The 19,399-nt window shown below is 42.5% G+C and overlaps 1 protein-coding gene across 3 annotated transcripts in view; it reads left to right on the forward strand.

The window, feature by feature from the left end:
- Positions 1-19,399, forward strand: part of nos1 (nitric oxide synthase 1 (neuronal)) — a 144,751-nt gene that overhangs the window by 38,918 nt on the left and 86,434 nt on the right. For 2 of the 3 annotated variants that reach the window (XM_068055179.1, XM_068055180.1), the window contains exons 3-4: positions 962-1,841; positions 18,174-18,294. In XM_068055179.1, the coding sequence (XP_067911280.1) occupies positions 1,138-1,841; positions 18,174-18,294 (825 nt within the window). In that variant the 5' untranslated portion in view covers positions 962-1,137. The remainder of the gene's footprint in view (positions 1-961; positions 1,842-18,173; positions 18,295-19,399) is intronic. The other variant, XM_068055181.1, reaches the window with a different exon arrangement.

Genomic DNA, 19,399 nt, shown 5'->3' on the forward strand with positions numbered 1-19,399 from the left:
GGGATCAATAACCTGGGGGCATAGATTTAAGGCAAGGGGCAGGAGCTTTAGAGGGGATTTGAGGAAAAAATAAATTCACTCAGAGGGTGGTTGGAATCTGGAACGCGCTGCCTGAAGTGGTGGTAGAGGCAAGAACCCTCACAACATTTAAGAAGTATTTAGATGAGCACTTGTAACGCCATAGCATACAAGGCTATGTGCCAAATGCTGGAAAATTGGATTCGAATAGTTAGGTGCTTGATGGCCGGCAAAGACACGATGAGCCAAAGGGCCTGTTTCTGTGCTGTATAACTCTATGACTCGATAATAGTAACAGTGCAAAGAGGGGAGAATCTTGACGGGGTACACTTGAAACACTTGTGACACCAGCAAAGGCTGCAGGGGTCATTAAAGGGGCAGACGCATCCTGTAGACTGCATCATTGAAAAAGGAAAATTGTAAATTTATTTTGACCAGCACAATAGCTCTGAGACAGAAGAGTAACAAATGTTACATTCAACACTTTCTTGGTCGGAAGGCCATGACAGCCAGGAATTTTGTTTTTCATCATTAATTACTTGCAGCATCCCTTTTTACCTTGTACGTTTTGTGTCAGTTCCACAAAATGAAAGGCCAACCACCCATTCCATGTTGTTAGTGCTATGACTTTGTTTGGGGATCAGTTTGATATGAATACCACAGTTTTCAATCTCCACTGCATTGCTTAGTCTGCAAACATACTATTGGCTGGGTGGATTTAACTGTAAAGTGATACCAAGTAAGTACCAAGGCATTTCTCAGTCTCAAGAAACTTCAAGGATGTGAACAAATAGTTCTATTCTCTAGTGATAACCATTGTAATTTTGCACAAATATAACTGGGATGCAAAAATCTTACTTTTGAAGTTATTTTATGGATGTGTTCAACAAGCAGTTTCTTAAAACAGCTGTTAATGAATGAAAATCTTCTCTTTTTATTACAGGGAGAACGATTCCGACTGGCATCCCTCAACTAAAACGGTAATGTGTTTCTTTAAGTGAACGAGAAGCTTTCCGAAGACTGGTGTGATCATAGTTAATTATGTTGGATGAAAGCTCTTGGTACGTGCAGATCCAGTAAAGTCAAATAGTGCCTTATCCACCGAAAAACCCCTGAATCATGGAGGAGAATGAGTTCCATGTCCAGCAATTGCAACCAAACATCATATCTGTCCGACTATTCAAACGTAAGGTGGGTGGTCTTGGATTTTTAGTGAAGCAGCGTGTGTGCAATCCCCCTGTGATCATCTCTGATATAATTCGTGGTGGGACAGCAGAGGAGAGCGGTTTGGTGCAGGTTGGAGATATCATTGTGGCTGCCAATGACAAGCCTCTGGTAGATGTTACTTATGAGCATGCTTTGGAGATGCTGAAGAACATTACCCCAGAGGCTTTTGTGGTATTAATTTTGAGGGGTCCGGAAGGATTCTCCACTCACCTGGAGACCACCTTCACTGGTGATGGGACACCAAAAACAGTGCGTGTTACCAAGCCTTTGATTCCAGTTACCAAACCAAGTGATTCTCCCATTCAAGGAATTCAAAGCAAAGACCAACTCAAAATTGAAGATAAAAGAATGAGGGACATTTGTAACCCAGCATCAGATATATGGGGCAGTGAGATCCCACAGGAGCCCAATCCCCTAATTCAGATCAATGAAAACTCTTTGGAAGGATCAGATGCCTGTCCTTTCAACACAAACAACTTGATAATAAATGGAAGAGCTGAGAACGATGATATTCTTAAAGAAATTGAACCTGTACTAAATCTACTGAAGAACAGTCAGAAGACAGAGAAATGTGATGTTGAAGTCCAAGTGAAAAGGTAGGCAAGCATCACAGCTTGGCCCAATTATGTTCCCACTTTTTGTTTATTCTGGAGGACTGGTATGAAAATGGGAAGGAACAGTAAAAACAATGTTCCGTTATGCTTATGAGGATCGGGGGGCTGGGGGGTGGGGGTGGCAGTGGGGGGATGTAGCGGAGGTAGGAATGTGACAATCACAAACATCTTTAGAAAGAACATATTTATGATTTTCCTACACTTAGTGCAGTGAAGGAAATTTCTCCAAGTCGGTCCCAACAAGTCCATGAAAGAGTTTTTCTGCAGAACGTAGGAACAGGAGTAGGCCATTCAGCACCTCAAGCCTGTTCTGCTGTTCAATGAAATCAAGGCTAATCTGTATCCTAACACCATCCACTCATCTTGGCTCCATATCCCTCTGTATCCTTGGCTAGCAAAAATCTATCAAACTCAAATTTAAAATTATTAATTGAGCTAACATCCATTGATTTTTGTGGAAGAGAGTTCCATACTTCTTCCACACTTTCTGTGAAGTAATGTTTCCTAACTTCTCTCTTGAATGACTTGGTTCTGATTTTAATTTTCTGTGGAAATTGCTGAGGCACTGTCATAGTCTTCCAATCCTCCTTAGATACAGGGGTGGTCCTCAGTGGTGGAAAAGCTTTTAGAAACTTGGACAAATAAGGAAAGCCAGCATGGATTTGTTAAAGGCAAATTGTGTTCAACTAACTTGGTCGAGATTTTTGATGAGGTAACAGAGAGCATTGACGAGGGTAAAATGGTTGATGTGGTGTATATGCACTTCCAAAAGGCATTTGATAAAGTGCCACATAATAGGCTTGTCAGCAAAGTTGAAGCCCATGGAATAAAAGGGGCAGTGGCAGAACAGCTGTGATGTTGGCTGAGTGACAGGAAACACAGAGTAGTGGTGAATGGTTGTTTCTCAGACTGGACAAAGCTTTAGACTGGGGTTCCCAGGGGTCGGTACTAGGACCACTGCTTTTTTTGATATATATGAATGACCGAGACTTGGGTGTACAGGACACAATTTCAAAATTTGCAGATAATACAAAACTTGGAAGTTTTGTGAAAGGTTGAGGCTAGTGATAGACTGTGAGAGGACATAAGGGCGGCACAGTGGCGCAGTGGTTAGCACTGCAGCCTCACAGCTCCAGGGACCCGGGTTCGATTCCGGGTACTGCCTGTGTGGAGTTTGCAAGTTCTCCCTGTGTCTGCGTGGGTTTCCTCCGGGTGCTCCGGTTTCCTCCCACAAGCCAAAAAGACTTGCAGGTTGATAGGTAAATTGGCCATTATAAATTGTCACTAGTGTAGGTAACACTAGTGTAGGCAACAGCCCCAACAAACAAATTTCTCTGCAGCACCTGTGGAAGAGCCTGTCACTCCAGAATTGGCCTTTATAGCCACTCCAGGCGCTGCTTCACAAACCACTGACCACCTCCAGGCGCGTATCCATTGTCTCTCGAGATAAGGAGGCCCAAAAGAAAGAAAGAAAAGAAAGAAAGAAAGTGTAGGTAGGTGGTAGGGAAATATAGGGACAGGTGGGAATGTTTGGTAGGAATATGGGATTAGTGTAGGATTAGTATAAATGGGTGGTTGATGTTCGGCACAGACTCGGTGGGCCGAAGGGCCTGTTTCAGTGCTGTATCTCTAAATCTAAATCTAAATAACCAGCATGGTGGAATGGGCTGACACATGGCAGATTAAATTTAATTTTGATAACTGTGAAGTGATACATTTTGGTAGGAAGGACGAGGAGCGGAAAGGGTACAATTCTAAAAAGGGTGCAGCAACATAGATACCTGGGGATATATATGCACAAATCATTGAAGTTGACAAGGCAGGTTGAGAAATTGGTTAATAAGGCATACGTATGGGATCCTGGTCTTTATAAATAGAGGCATAGAGTACAAAAGCAAGGAAGTTATAATGATTTTTTATAAAATACTGGTTCGGCCTCAACTGGAGTACTGTGTCCAGTTCTGGGCACCACATTTTAGGAAAGAGGCGAAGGCTTTTGATAGGGTGCAGAAGAGATTTACAAGAATGGTTCCAGGGTTGAGGGACTTCAGTTATGTCGATAGACTGGAGAAGCTGGGGTTGTTCTCCTTAAAGAAGAGAATGTTGAGAATAGATTTGTTAGAGGTGTTCAAAATCATGAGGGTTCCAAACATTGGTGGAAGGGTCTCGAATCAGAGGTCACCAATTTAACGTGATTGGCAAAAGAACCAGCGGCGACATGAGGAGAAACCTTTTTATGCAATGTGGTTAGGATTTGGAATGCACTGCCTGAGAGTGTGGTGGAGGCAGATTCAGTTGTGACTTTCAAAAGGGAATTAGATAAGCACCTGAAGATCAAAATTTGCAGGACCACATGAGATGGGCAGGGGATTGGGACTAGCTAAATTGCTGTTGCTGAGAACTAGCACAGACATGAGAGACCGAATGGTCTCCTTCTGAACTGCAGCCATTCTATGATTCCATGTCACCATGTCCTCGATTCTCCTACCAGGAGAGGTTACTCTTTCTAACCAATCAATTCTTTTCAAAATCTGTTGAACATCAATCAAATCAATCTTCGATATTCCAGGGAATACAAACCTAGTTTATGTAATCTCTTCTCATAATCTAACCCTGGAGCCCTGGTAACATTCTGGTGAACATGCTGTGCATTCCTTCCAATTTCTAAGATATCCAGAACTGTACACAGTACTCCAGATGTGGTCTAACCAGGACTTTGTATAGCTGTAGCAAACCTTCCACCCTATTATATTCTGGACCTTGAATTATAAAAGCTAGCATTCCATTAGCCTTTTTAGTTTTTTTGCATCTGACTACTAAGCTATTAAGCTTTGTACAATAATAGGTGAGGTATAGTTTCCAGGCTGTTTTTCTTACACTGGAAAAAGATGGCTGGCAACTGAAAAGAGCTGACTAATGCATCATATACAAAAAAAAATTACTGCAGCTGTTGATACATGCCATCGATATGAGAAATTATAACTAGTAATAGAGCATGAGACAGCAAAAATGTTGATAAAGTATATGGTATCACAACCTTTTCTTTCATTGCTGAATGTGCTCTGTTAATTACCTAGGAGAAGGAATAAAATTATGAAATACATCCAAAAAGAATTTTACTTTTGCTATGGAACATCCTCACTCTGCTTATGTGTTTTCTGATTGTAGTATACAGGAACATGCATCTTTTAAAAAAAATAACTAGCTGAGGTATTTTAGCGTAACACATTTGTTATTTATTCAGTTGCTTTCAGTTGCCGATTTATTGAATTGGACAATTGGCCTTTCATCTCTGGAGTTTGGGTGCTAGTATAGAGTGGACTGAAATCTTATATCAACATACACTTCCTATCGTGTAATTTGACTTCCTGTTATCATATTTTTGTCACACTTTTGCGTCAACCTTTTCCTCCATCAATCTCTATGTGCATATTAATAATGAAAAATGCATATGTAAACTTATCACTCTGCACACTCTGGACACCAGGTTGAACAATCTGGCCAATGGGTTTGCATAAATTTATCAAAATGCTTTTTGAAACACAAAAAAAATCAACTATCATCTGTTTTTCAGGAATTGAAATTTCTAATGTCTAAAATAAGGGTTGAACAAAATAAAAATAATCAAATACACATTTTCACAAATAATATGATTACATTTATCTTGAATTGTTGAATTGTCTTTTGTGTCTTTTAAAGTTTTTACTTCAAGACCTCAGCATCTCCCAAAAGCTGGGGCTTGGGCTTGATATTTATGGCCAAAGCTGTGAAATGGTCTTTTGAATTCTAACTATAATATCTGAACATGTGCACTGTACCTAATTTTTCAGGATGCATCAGTACTGTTCAGTCTGTTATACTAAGAAATATTTTCTCTTGAGCTTCTTATAATTTATGTTCAAAAAAAGCTTGAAGACATATTCATATGGTTTATTTTTAAATCAGAAGTTCTCTTTCTGTGTGAGAGAGAAAACGAGAATATTCTGAGTACACAATTGTAGTGTTTGTTTTGTGTTCTGTAACCTTTAGAAAGCAAAAGAGAGAGAGAGAGGACTGAAGTCACAGATCAAAGACTAATTAACTAGTGCAATTCCAGGAAAAAAGAAAAACAATCAATTCTAAGAGATGGACGCTTTAGAATCACGAATCTTAGTATGTAACCTTGATTTGGATGTAACAGATCTGGGATTTGGCATTCAAAGACAATGACCAAGCTTGTGCCACCATTGTTACACATGGCCCCAGTTTTACTGAGGTTGTTACAATTCTAGGATAGTCTGATTAAAAAAGGAAACTTTGATCCTGGAAAACTGTGGGCACTTTAACATTAGAGATCACTACGGAAGTAGAAAGTTATTCATACAGTTAGACAAATAAATTCAACCCATTAATTACTTTGGAGAATTGAAGATTGTTGCATTGTCAGCAATGCTACAGTGGGGAAAGATCCTGGATGCTTCATTGGAGAATTCTAAGGAACCCATATAGATTTACTATACATATGTGGTGGCCCCAAATACCTCATCCAGTGGCAAATTTCAACCAGAAACAGCCAAATATTTGAAAATTCTAATCATTTTTGTCGAAAATGTAGTTTTTTGTAGAGTGTGCTCAGCAGTTCATCCTTAGGTTGAATTGCATAATTAATTATTATATAGGATGACTGGTAAATTTGTCATAGAAATTCTGACATAAACATAGCATGTCTTTATTGATTAGTTCTCCATCTATCAGGATTCAACTATATAAGTGAACATCTTTTAAACAACATTGCAGGTTTGATCCTTGTTCTGCGCTGAGGTAGCTGATCTCAGCCAGGGCTTAAAGTTAAGGAAAAGAGAAAAAAAATCATCCAACGTCCCCGCTCTGAACACTGTCTAGTGTGTCCTGCTGAAAAATGTGCCCATTAGATATGTTCAAGTAAGGTTGTGGCTTTGAGACCCTTCGAGTAGAATGGCTTGCTAATATTCACTGCTGGGCTCATAGGTACAGAATGGCCATTTGGGCGAGATACATGGAGGGAGATTTACATTTGCAGAACAGTGTCACAATATGGGCTGAATTTTATTCTGGTGATGGGGTCCCAGGGTCAGAAGGTGGTGGGGAGATACCACCTTGGCCCTCCATTGCAATTTCACGGCGTGCAGGCAATAAGCTGCCCGCTGTCAGGGACATTGTTCCTTTAAGGGCCAAGATCTTGCAGTGCCGAAGAGAAGAGACCCCGGGAGGGGTACATCGGGTCAGGGCCACCAGGGCCATTCAGGCAGGCCTAGGCGATGGAGTGGAGGGGGGTAGTTGGTGAGGGTGGAGTTGGTCATCTTCCCAGGGGCACAGCATTTGTTGTGGGGGGCCCTCTGGGTCTCTGGATTTCCCCTAAAGGAGGCACCACCCCCCCCCCCCAACTCCACTCGGAGGACGCCTGGATTTACCTGGCAGTGGCTCCCCGGGCAGCAGACCCCTCTGAGGTAGAAGTGGGAAGAGGCCATTAAGTGGATATTAATTGACCATTTAAGGGCCTCAATTGGCCTGGGGCAGGAAGGCCATCCTCAGCCTCCCCCACCCTGGACTAAATTGGAAGGTGTCGGAAAGATGTACTGGAACGGTTCAAGAAGGCAGCTGGCCACCACATACTCAACGGCAATTAGGGATGGGCAACAAATGCTGGGCTTGCCAGTGATGCCCGCATCTCATGAAAGAATAAAAAAAAGACACTCCACCACCACCCACCGCCCCCCACCACCCCCCCCCACAACCCCGCCCTGGCCTTCCCACACAATTTTATGGGCCCTCACCTCTGTTCCTGTCCCTACGGGACCCATAAACTTCATCCCCATTTAAGTCACATCATGAAGTGGTGAGGATGAAAATTTGGGAGCAGATTAAAAAAGTGTTAGTACATACAGTGAATATCTAAACTGAAAGAGAAGAGATGGACAGTTTTCTGACAGGGAGGGGAGAAAAGAACAAAGCACGAATTGTCTTGTGGAACTTTGACCGTGTGTTTTATTCCTAAAATATTGGGTAATAATTCGCACATGCTACATACTGGCATGGAGTAAGGATTGGTTAACAGGCAGAAAGCAGAGCGTAGGAATAAATGGGTCATTCTCGCGTTGGCAGGCTGTGACTAGTGCGGTACCACAGAGATCAGTGCTTGGGCCCCAGTTGTTCACAATATATATCAATGATTTGGATGTGGGGAGCAAATGTATTATTTCCAAGTTCGCGAATGACACAAAACTAGGTGGGAATGTGTTTTGTGAGGAAGATACAAAGTGGCTTCAAGGGGGTTTGGACAGACTTAGTGAGTGGGCAAGAATGTGGCAGATGGAATATAATGTGGAAAAATGTGAGGTTATCCACTTTGGTAGGAGAAACAGATGTGCAGAATATTTCTTAAATGGTAAGAGATTAGAAAATGTAGACGTACAAAGGGACCTGGGTGTCCTTGTCAGTAAGTCATTGAAAGCTAACATGCAGGTGTAGCAAACAATTAAGGAGGCTAATGGTATGTTCGCCTTTATCACAAGAGGATTTGAGTACAGGAGTAGTGCAGTCTTGTTTCAATTGTATAGCACCTTGGTTAGACCGCACTTGGAATACTGTGTGAAGTTTTTTTCCCCTTACCTTAGGAAGGATATTATTGCCATAGAGGGAGTGCAATGAAGGGTCACCAGACTTGTTCCCCGGATGGCGGGAATGTCCTGTGAAGAGGGATTGGGGAAACTGGGCCTGTGTTCGCTAGACTTTCGAAGAATGAGAGGTGATCTCATTGAAACTTACAAAATACTTAAAGAGATAGACAGGGTAGATGCAGCTAAGATGTTTCCCCTGGTTGGGGAGTCTAGAACCAGGAGACACAATTTCAAAATAAGGGGGAAGCCACTTAGGACAGAGATGAGGAGAAATTTCTTTACTGAGAGGGTTGTGAATCTTTGGAATTCTCTACCTCAGAGGGCTATGGAAGCTCTGTCATTGAGGATGTTTAGAGCAGAGATTAACAGATTTTTAAATACAAATGATATAAGGGGATATGAGGATAGTGTGAGAAAAAGGCATTGAAGTGGAAGATTAGCCATGATCATATTGAATGGCAGGGCAGGCTCAATGGGCTGAATGGCCTACTCCTGCTCTTATGTTCCTATGTTCCTATCATGACAGCGTAAGATACAGGTTGTCACTTGCATTTCCTCATATATTGAGGCCCCTTTCCCCTCATAGTGGAAAACCAGTTAATTGTCACAATTACTTCAATTTTTTTGTTGGTCATTTTCTCCCCGCTGCTGTAGGCTTTGCTTCTTGCTGAGGTACACTGCTACATGGTTGATTGTCCTTCTACTCTTCATCCAAATGATCATTCCTCTTGTATGAACTGCGACAGTTAGTGCAGGAAGACTGTTGAACCATAGAGGCATCACAGTCAAGGACTGACCTCTGCAATGTCCATGCGCATGTACATTTTCCAGTAAGAGATATTGATGGCGACCAGGAAAAGGGAACCTTTACTGACTTTCTCCTTCCAAGTCCAGGAGCCAATTATTTCTTCCCAACTGTTAACCCGGTAAAATAAAATAACTCAGTAAAGTCTGGAAATCAATTCTGATTTGTACGACTCGGTAAGCTTTTGCCTTTGCCAATTCAGCCTTTGGATTAGCTTCAAGTGACTAAAGATATCAGTGACAATGGCCTGTGAAGAGGCTGTCAGCTCACACCATTGTATGTACATGATTTAGGTGTCAGCTAAAGCAAGGAGAAATAAACAAAGTTGCATCTTCTCTCTCATGAATACATTGGTTCCCTTCATGGCTAATAAAAGAAAATACTTAAAATATGAGAGGTGAGGCAGTTAAGATATGGTAAAGTTTTGTTATGGTTGGGTAGCGCTTGCTTTTTGGTGGTACGGATACCATTTTGGGTCCAAAATACTTCTGGTGGGGGCTGCACCAGACTCCATTTTGAGTAGATCATTAGCATGTGCAGTTGGGGCGTGTAGCAGAAGTATGTACATAGGCAGATCGTGATGTCAGTCAACGTGTAATGTTGATTTGACTCTAGTGGTGCCATTTTTGACCTCGATGCGCCAGCTAATGCCCTCTCTTAACCTTGCACAGTTCAACATGCATTCAGCACCAGCAAGGACCCCTACCCTCACCCACACCCACACCCACACCAGCACTATTTAAAGTGATCATCAACCACTTTCAGGTTAGTTGTTGATTGATTTCTATTGGTTTTTACTGTGTTAGTAGAAGTGTTTGGAGTTTTGTTCTGCTACTGAAAGTTGCTGAAGTCTACAGGGAGTGATGCTGAAGGACTTTGTCTTGACTTCAAAGGTTCTACTTAGCCTGCTTGCTCCCAGTCATGGGTGCTGCAATTTCTATGCACCTTGGTTTGCAACATGACAGAGAGAATAAGCAGAGGAGACACAGAGGAGACACAGAGGAGAACGAGCTACTCAAAAAGGGAGGAGAATGAAGAGGTGAGAGAAGGGCTGTCAGCAAGAAGCTGTATCCAAGTAGGGTCTTCAGGGATCAGTTCTCTTATCTCAACTTCAATGGCTGTAAAGGTGACCGTGGCCTTAAACTTTTTCATGTCAGGCTTCTTCCAGGCTGGAGCAGGCAACATTTCTAACTTCTTGCAGTTTGCCATCCACTGTTGTGTAAGGGAGGTCACTGAATCTCCGTATGCAAAGAGAAGGAAATACATTGTATTATCTCTTCCAGAGAAAGGTAGTTGGAGTAAGCATGCACCTTCGCTAGGATAGTAGCCTTCTCCATGGTGCAGGGTGCCATTGGCTGCACACATCACCTTGTAGTCACCGCATGTAAGTTCAGAGATGTACTGCAAAGGCTTCCACTCTCTCAATGTGCAGCTGGTGTGCAACCATGCTCAACGCCACGGGCAGGTCAATGCCTGCCATTTTGACAGCAGTCATGATGCTTTTATCTTGTGCCAGTCTGCTGTACCATCAGCATTTTAACCTCCATGAGAAACCAAAGGTAGCTACCGGGCATCAAGGGCTATCCACTGACCACCTGGCTCAGAACCCTGGTGTGCAGCCCATGCAAATTTTGACAGCAAGTATCTAACAAGAGCCATGTTGTCACACAAAATATCATCAAGCAGACCGTTGGGGTGATTTAGCAATGCTTCTGCTGCCTGGACAGCCCTGGAGAAGCCCTGCTGTGCTCTCCATAAAATGTGTCCCGATTCAATGTGGTTTGCTGCATCCTTCACAATCTTGCCTGAGAGAACATCCCTTGACACCAAGTATACAGCGAGCAGCTGAGGAGGAGTAAGAGGAGGGGGAGGAGAAGGAAGGGAGGAGGCAGCCAACACATCACCTTTGCAGCCGGGCTGTCCATGATCGGCTCATTTTACTGTTGTACCATTGACACAATCCTGATTTTCCATTCAATAGCAGTCCCACATCTTACCTTCCCTCTGTTACTAACCATCACAGCATTCTCTTGAGCACAATGCTGAAATAAAAGCCACCACAAAACAAAGATTCCAAACAAACATTATCAATAAATTTATGCATGCAAAATTCAACTAATCACCCTTGTGCATTCCCTTAGTGCCTGTCTTACATGTGCCTTTGCCTGTCTTAGTGCCCCTACGCAGTGTTATCCCAGCATGGTTGGTGGAAGGCTGCTGACTTCCAGTAGGGGAGACTACAGATGGCTTTGCAGGATGAACTCAAGCAACTCTAACCCTAGAAAGCCCAGCTTTGGGCTGCATCACCTCAGCATGGTCATCAGCAGTCTGGGCTGGCTGGCTGACAGGTAACAGCAACGGCACAGGCAGATTGGGAGAATGAATGCTGTCATCCTGAGAGTGGACAGCAGGTTCGAGCTCCACAGAGTCACTGCCACTCCCCTGGAGCGATGGCTCACCAATCCTAGCAATGTGTTGGAGGACAAATTGCTGAACTCCTGCAGGACCCTGCAAGCCCTTTTAAACACTGGAATCTGCATCTATGATGGCAGCAGTCTGAGTGGCGTGGCAGCAAACTGAGCTTGCTTGACTTCAGTCTGAGCTTCCACTGCAGCATCTAGATGTTGGGTGGTTTCTGCTTGTGCTGCAATGGAAGTTGAGACATCGGCCATCAAATGCTGCATCATGGTTGGGTCCTCTACTGTGCTAATGGAGATGGTCACTCTTATGTTTTCACTGGTTTGCTGGATATTTTATATATCTGATTTGTCTCAGAACAACGCAGATATGACACTAGTTCTAAATCAACAACAGGTTTATTTACTGTACTTTAAAATATCTCAGCACTTAGAAGATTTCAGTATGATGTCTTTCAGAACACTCTTGTGTTAATAGATCCTTCCAGCCTCTTTTTAATTTCAGTTTTAAAACTAGGTTAAGCAATCAAGCACAGTGATCACTGATCAGTGGACAGACTAATATAATCAAACCCAGATCAATTAACCCATTGAACACTACAGTCACCACTTCCATGCCGGAAAGATTGGACTGCAAGCTCTGCGCAAACCCTGTGCCAAGTTGGTTCCAGATTGGTCCAAGCTCTTTGGTTGTGATCGCAGTCTTTCTGACAGGCACCAAGCATTTCATTGTGCATACCCATCAGTGATTTCCTGTAGGCTGCCCCATTGAAGTCCTCATCCTCTGCAGCAGGACCTGTGCGCAACCTTCCCCTGCAAGCTGGAACCTGTGCTACCCTTTCCCCCTGCCCTGCCTGCAGACCACACATTCCTCATTTTTCGTAACCTGCAAATTCTGTCTCTAAGCTACCCTCTAAAGCACACACAATGTCAGTATCTGAGCTGGTGGCTGCGAGTGTGAGTGTGAGTGATGGTGTTTCTTCATCATCAGTCTCTTCTTCCTTTTCCACTTCTTGCGCCTGCATCACTGCCTGGCCAGGTTGCAATTCCTGAATTTCTTAAAGGAGGAAGGCACAAGGGTAGGGTTGCAGTGAGATGAGGAGGGTGAAAGCAAGAGATGCATGCTTAGACCATCTGCAGCTTGTAAGTTATAAGAATATAAGAAATAGGAGCAAGAGTAGACTGTACAGCCCGTCGAGCCTGCTCCGCCAGTCAATATAATCATGGTTGATGTTCAGCTTCAACTCCACTTTCCTGCCTGTCCTCATATACCTTGATTCCCTGAGAGAACAAAGATTTGTCTATCTCAACCTTAAATATATTCAACGAATCAGCATCCTCAAGCCTCTGGGGTAGAGAATTCCAAAGATTCACAATCCTCTGAGAAAAGAAATTTCTCTTCATGTCAGTCCTATATGATCTGCTCCTTATCCTGAGACTGTGCTCCCGTGTTCTAGATTCCCCAGCCAGGGTAAACAATCTCTCAATGTATACCCTGTCAAGCCCCTTCAGAATCTTGTATGTTTCAATGAGATCACCTCTCATTCTTCTAAATTCCAGAGAATATGGACCCAATTTACTCAGCCTCTCATCATAGGACAACCCTCTCATCCCAGGGACCAATCTAGTAAACTTTCGCTGTACAGCCTCCAATGCAAGTAAATCTTTTCTCAAATATGGAGACCAAAGTTGTGCACAGTACTCCAGGTGTGGTCTCACCAAAGCCCTGTACAATTGTGAGTCGAGATTGTGGGTCGAGGGGTAAGTGGGATGTGCAAAGATGGATTAGATATGAGCACACCATCTTTGATTAGGTACAAAGAACAATTAGGAAGGCATGTTGGCCTTTATTGCAAGAGGTTTGGAGTACAAGAATAAGAAAGTCTTGCTGCAATTGTACAGGGCTTTGGTGAGACAAAAGATGTGTCTGGATTAGGTGTAGACTGCAGCATAGCAGCCGTTGAAACACAAAGTAAAGGGATTAAGAAAAGGGGGGGCTCCAACAAAATAAAACACAAGAAAAAGAAAAAAAATGGGGGCAGAGGTTCATCCAGGCACATCTTTTGTTTCTTTACTTGGCTTTACATCATGAAACCTTTTGTCATTTAATGTCTCCTGCCCTCTACCCGAACACACACTTCACTTTTGTTCTTCTCTCTTCCCTTTCAATTGATCAGAACCTAATACTTTTCTAACCTTTGCCAGTTCTGATGAAAGGTCATTGGCCTGAAATGTTAACTCTGTTTTTCTCTCCACAGATACTGTCTGACCTGCTGCGTATTTCCAGCAGATGCTGAGAGTTTTTTTAAAAATTCTATTCCATAGGATGTGGGCATCGCTGGCAAGGCCAGCATTTGTTGCCTATCCCTAATTACCCTTGACAACTGAATGGCTTGCTAGGCCGTTTCAGAGTGCAGTTAAAAGTCAACCACATTGCTGTGGGTCTGGAGTCACATACAGGCCAGACTAAAGGCCTGCTCAGGTCTGCAAATGAGACCCAAATCGAGCCCAACAGAACCCCATCCGAGCCCAAGCCTGACACGGCTCGAGTCCTTCCAGTTTTTCCCGTGCCCGACCCCACCTGACCATCAGTTAACTTACCTTCTGTTTTTTACTTTGTTCTTTACCTGCACAAGCTTAAAATAACTGCAACAAAACCATCTTTAAAGTCTGAAAAGTAAATTAACATTGGAGTCACTTAACTGAGGTGGTGACAGAGCATGTCCGATCCAGCCCAAGCCCGGATGCCAGACCCGGAAGTGCGACCCGAGGTCTTTCAACTTCTTGTGGCACTGCTGGGATTGATCGCGATGCCTATCTTCTCCCACTGCCTTCACAATGTGTGTCTGGAGGGCCTCCTGGCCCCCTGTGGATATAGCACATCTCTCCTCCTGTCCACCTCCTCCACCAAACCCTCTAGTGCTGTGTCGGAGAGCCTTGAAGCGTGCTGTCTGCCCTGTTGCGCCATTATTCAAGTGTTCTTCCTGCTCAAACACTCTTCTACAGCCAATTCCAGCACCTCCTCCAGTCAAAATGCACTTGCCCTTTCAGAAGTGCAGGCTGGCTTTCAGTAGTGTAGGCTAATTTTCAGTGGTGCTAGCCTCTCATGATTTTGTGCCCCATGTTGAGGCATGCAGCCTTTCAGCAGCGCGCATCGTGCTGGCTGGATATTACAATCATGGTAATGAACATGCAGCACAAAATTTGCCTGCAGCAGAAGAAACGGGTCGGGGTTAATCGTGCATTGTGATCCTTGTGACCATTTTCAGGCCTTATCAAATTGCATGGCACAAAGCTTTTGTCGCAAGATTACTGACTGTGGACTGCATCCTGTTATTTGTTTGGTGTCTTGCTTATGAAATGTCATCCTTTAGTATTTGTCCTGTTAGTATTTTTTCTGTTTGACTTATTCATCTTCAGATTGGAAAACTATCACATTGAAAAACTATTGTATTTTGGAGAAGATAACCACACCATGTCATAGAATCATTCTACAGCATTCTGTGGTAATCTTTAGGGCTTAGCGAGTAATTTTACCAGCAATTTTTGTTGTGTGTAGTTAGACTTTTGCCTCTGACCCAAACAGCTTACTCTCAAGATTACAAGATAGATACCGCTGAGGTTTATTTTAGTTTGGCTGTCCAGAATGAAAGACCAGCCCCTCATCTCCACAATCTCCCACATCCCCCACCACCACCTCCAATCACATCATCAAACACACTCCTGGATGAATGTGGTGTTTTTGATTCCACCACCCATCGAGTCATCATTTCAAATGTTCGTGACTTGAGGCTGGATTTTCAAATCGGGATTCAGAACCTGCACCAGACTGTGCGGGTTTGGCAACTCCCACTTTGAAAATTGCCTCCTGTCCCTTGATTAATAGGGCGTTCGTTGGAGGTGAGTGGATTCCCTGTTCACCCCACTCCACCCTTTAAAAATTACATCGCGGTCTGGAGGCATTGGGATCTAGTGACACCCTCCAGGAACATCTATAATCCTTTCACCAGTTTTAACCTGTTGCCCCCTGTCCTGGTATCCTGAAATACATTATTAAAATCATAGAATCTTAGAGCACAGAAAGAGGCTGGTCAGACCATCGTGTCTGTGAAAACCTTTAAAACGAGCTGTTCAAATGAGTCCCATCTCCTGGTTTTTTCACCCTAGCCTTGCAAATTAGTCCTCTTCAAGTACATGTCCAATTGCCTTTTGAAAGTTCCTATGGAATCTGATTCCACCACCCTTTCAGGTAGTTTGTTCCAGATCATAAAAACCCTCCGCATAAAAAAAATTCCCCTTGTGTTCATTTGCCACTTGTTTTACATCTATAACCTCTGGTTACCAACCCACATGCCAGAGGACACAGTTCCTCCCTACTTGCTTAATCAAAACTCCTCATTATTTTGATTAGATCTACCCTTGACCTTTTCTGCTCAAAGGAGAACAATCCCAGATTCTCCAGTATCTCCATATACTGAACTCCTGCATCCCTGGTATCATCCTGGTAAACCTCCTCTGTATCCTTTCCAGGGCCTTGACATCCTTCCTAAAGTGTGGTGCCCAGCATTGTACACAATACTCCAGCACCTGGAGTGGCAGGGGCGGGGCGGCACAGTGGCGCAGTGGTTAGCACTGCAGCCTCACAGCTCCAGCGACCCGGGTTCAATTCTGGGTACTGCCTGTGTGGAGTTTGCAAGTTCTCCCTGTGTCTGCGTGGGTTTCCTCCGGGTGCTCCGGTTTCCTCCCACATGCCAAAGACTTGCAGGTTGGTAGGTAAATTGGCCATTATAAATTGCCGCGAGTATAGGTAGGTGGTAGGGAAATATAGGGACAGGTGGGGATGTGGTAGGAAGATGGAATTAGTGTAGGATTAGTATAAATGGGTGGTTGATGGTCGGCACAAACTCGGTGGGCTGAAGGGCCTGTTTCAGTGCTGTATCTCTAAACTAAACTAAACTAAACTAAACACCTTGAAGTAGTTCTCTGGATTAACTTCAACTATGCTATTTATTGTTTTGTATTCTTTTATAAGATCCCCATGTCTGTTGCTTCCTTTCATGTTTTCTGACAGTCTTGCTTCATAACTCAGTCCTTTGATACGAGATCATTCCTTATAACTAGTTGCAGAAAATCCTTGATAATCTCTGTCTGTCACGAACCAACTCTTCATTGCATATTCTTCATTTTCCTCGTTCTCAAATGAACATTTCCATCTTATGTTAATGATTTTCACAAATATCACTGGCGCAGTCTAAAGTAGCTGATCAAAGAAAATAATGCCGATCACAAGACACATTGCATGTGAGGCCTATTTAGGAAAATTAGCATATTAAATGGACAGTTAAATTGTTAGGGATGTTAGCATATTACCTACCTAGGTGTGACCTTGTACTTTAACTGGAAAATTAGCCATTATTGTCACAGTAATTCTGGCCCATCATTTATGATCAGCCCCATGGCCAATGGCACTTATAACAAGAGGTCAGCACTCAATGCACATTTATACTTACCACAGCCAGCTTTTCTCAGTCTAATCCAACAACATCTGACAGCAACTCAAAGGGTGAGGCACGACTTGCTGTGAGGAAGAACTGATTTTAAGTCTAATTAAAGATCCACACTCATTAATAAACACATTCTAAAGAGAAAACAGAAAGGATTTTTTCTGTGATAATGGAGTTTTCAGTAGAGGATTATTCCTTCAGGTAGGTGGGATGGCAAATATATGCTCTCGACTTTGTAACATTTATCATATCGCTAGTGATTTATTTGGCAGTCTCATACATGATTGCATGGTGTGAATGCATTACATAGTGATCACATGGAAGTATAAAATACTGACATAAATCACTTGTTAGGGACTATACCTATTGTATAAATTGAAATAATGTGGTAAATATAACTGTGCTCTGGGTGCTATCTCGCTTCATCTGGATCCGCATATGACCGAACATTTATTTGTCTTCTTTATTTTATATTGTGTCACTTTTTCTCTATCTCTCTCTGTCTCCCTCAGTTCCTCCCTCTCCCTCAGTCTCTCTCTCTCAGTCTCTCTCTCTGTCACTATATTGGAAAAAACCCATCAGAGCAATCAAGCACACTTCATTGAGACAGTACAACCACATCAACCATTTACTATTCAATAACCACACAATCTCCTGCAAGAGGCCTGAAAAGAAAAAGAGAATAAAAGGGATCGAATTTTCATGAGGATTCTCCTGATCTCTTTGGGACAAGAGCTATAAAAACCCAAGAGAGATGGTATAAATGGTATATATGGCATATTTTATATACATATATACATATAAATAAATAATAAAAAATACATTTGTTAAAAGAAACTGTACTGGAGTATAATTTTAAATTTGAATTCTCTCATAAAGCATTGATGAAACAGAAGAGGGGTATAAGACTGTTTTATTATCAATGTAGTAATAAAAATAATATTCACATCCAGGGGTGAGGTAGACAAAAGCCAGCAGAGTTTGCATCTTCCAGCCAAGAATGACAGAGTGTTTGATGATTTGTGGAGAAAGGAATATATGCCGACAGTTCTTCCTAATCCTTATTCAGAACAGGTAAGAGAACTTACTGCCAACACTGGCTGACATCACAGATACATTAACATCAAACAACAAATAAGTGACTGGTAACATAAATGGAATTAAGTGCTTGGATTATCGCTGATTAATTATCAATTACCATTTTATTGATACATTTTAAAAACATGTAATTTCAAAATTGGAAACATCAGTTAGAAAGTATTTGATCCAATTGTTTGCAGTATGGAAATAAGATGAATGCAGGAAAAATATTTTAACTCCCCATTCATTTAGTCGTTAAGTGCAATGAGTTACACATGCTGAATCAGCTGATCTCAACCAAAGGTTATTATAATTCCTTCTGGTGGCCATAGGTGAGAATAAGATCAATCAGAGCCCTTGGTTCTGATCACTATCCAATGGCCATGGTTGAAAGTGCACATGTGCATATATTGCATGAGGTTAGGATTGGATTCAGCTCCTACATGTCTCAGGGTGGGGTAGCTTATTGTTATTTGGTGACTCAACTCACAAAGTTAAAATGGGCTTTCGGATGAGATAGCAAAGTGTAGTCAGCATTGATTGAACCATATCTCAGCAATGTCTTCAGGAGATGGGAGAAAAAGTAAAAATTGGAAAAAAAAGCATGTATCTTAACTCATTGTCAACTCAACCCCAAATAGAAACTTTGAAAAACTAAGTTGAAGCATTTTATCCTGGGTAAGGATGTAATGAGAACTTGGAGGATTGCTTTATTTGAATGCTCATTGGTTGGTTGTGCTGCTGTTAATGAGGTTCCCTCTAAAATCTGAACTGATCTGATCTGTGAAGATGTTATGGAGATTGGTGCTATTGGTGCTATGCAGCTGGTAATGTCAGTGGTGCAGTCATTGTCTGCCCTTTCTCCACCAGACTATTATCTCTACAAACATTCCTGAGATTCAGTTGGATTGGCAGTATCAAATGAAAAAATCCTAAGATACTTCTCAGTCGTATTATCAGATAAAATGTGACACCAAGCCCCATAAAATGTTATTAGGATCGGTGGCCAGCTTGGACAAAGAGGTAGGTTTAATTGGAGGAGAGAGAGGTCGAGAGGCAGAGAGGTTTCTCGGAGGGAATTCCAGAGCTTAAAGGCTAG

Source organism: Heterodontus francisci, chromosome 23, assembly GCF_036365525.1.
Source record: "Heterodontus francisci isolate sHetFra1 chromosome 23, sHetFra1.hap1, whole genome shotgun sequence".
Taxonomy (NCBI): domain Eukaryota; kingdom Metazoa; phylum Chordata; class Chondrichthyes; order Heterodontiformes; family Heterodontidae; genus Heterodontus; species Heterodontus francisci.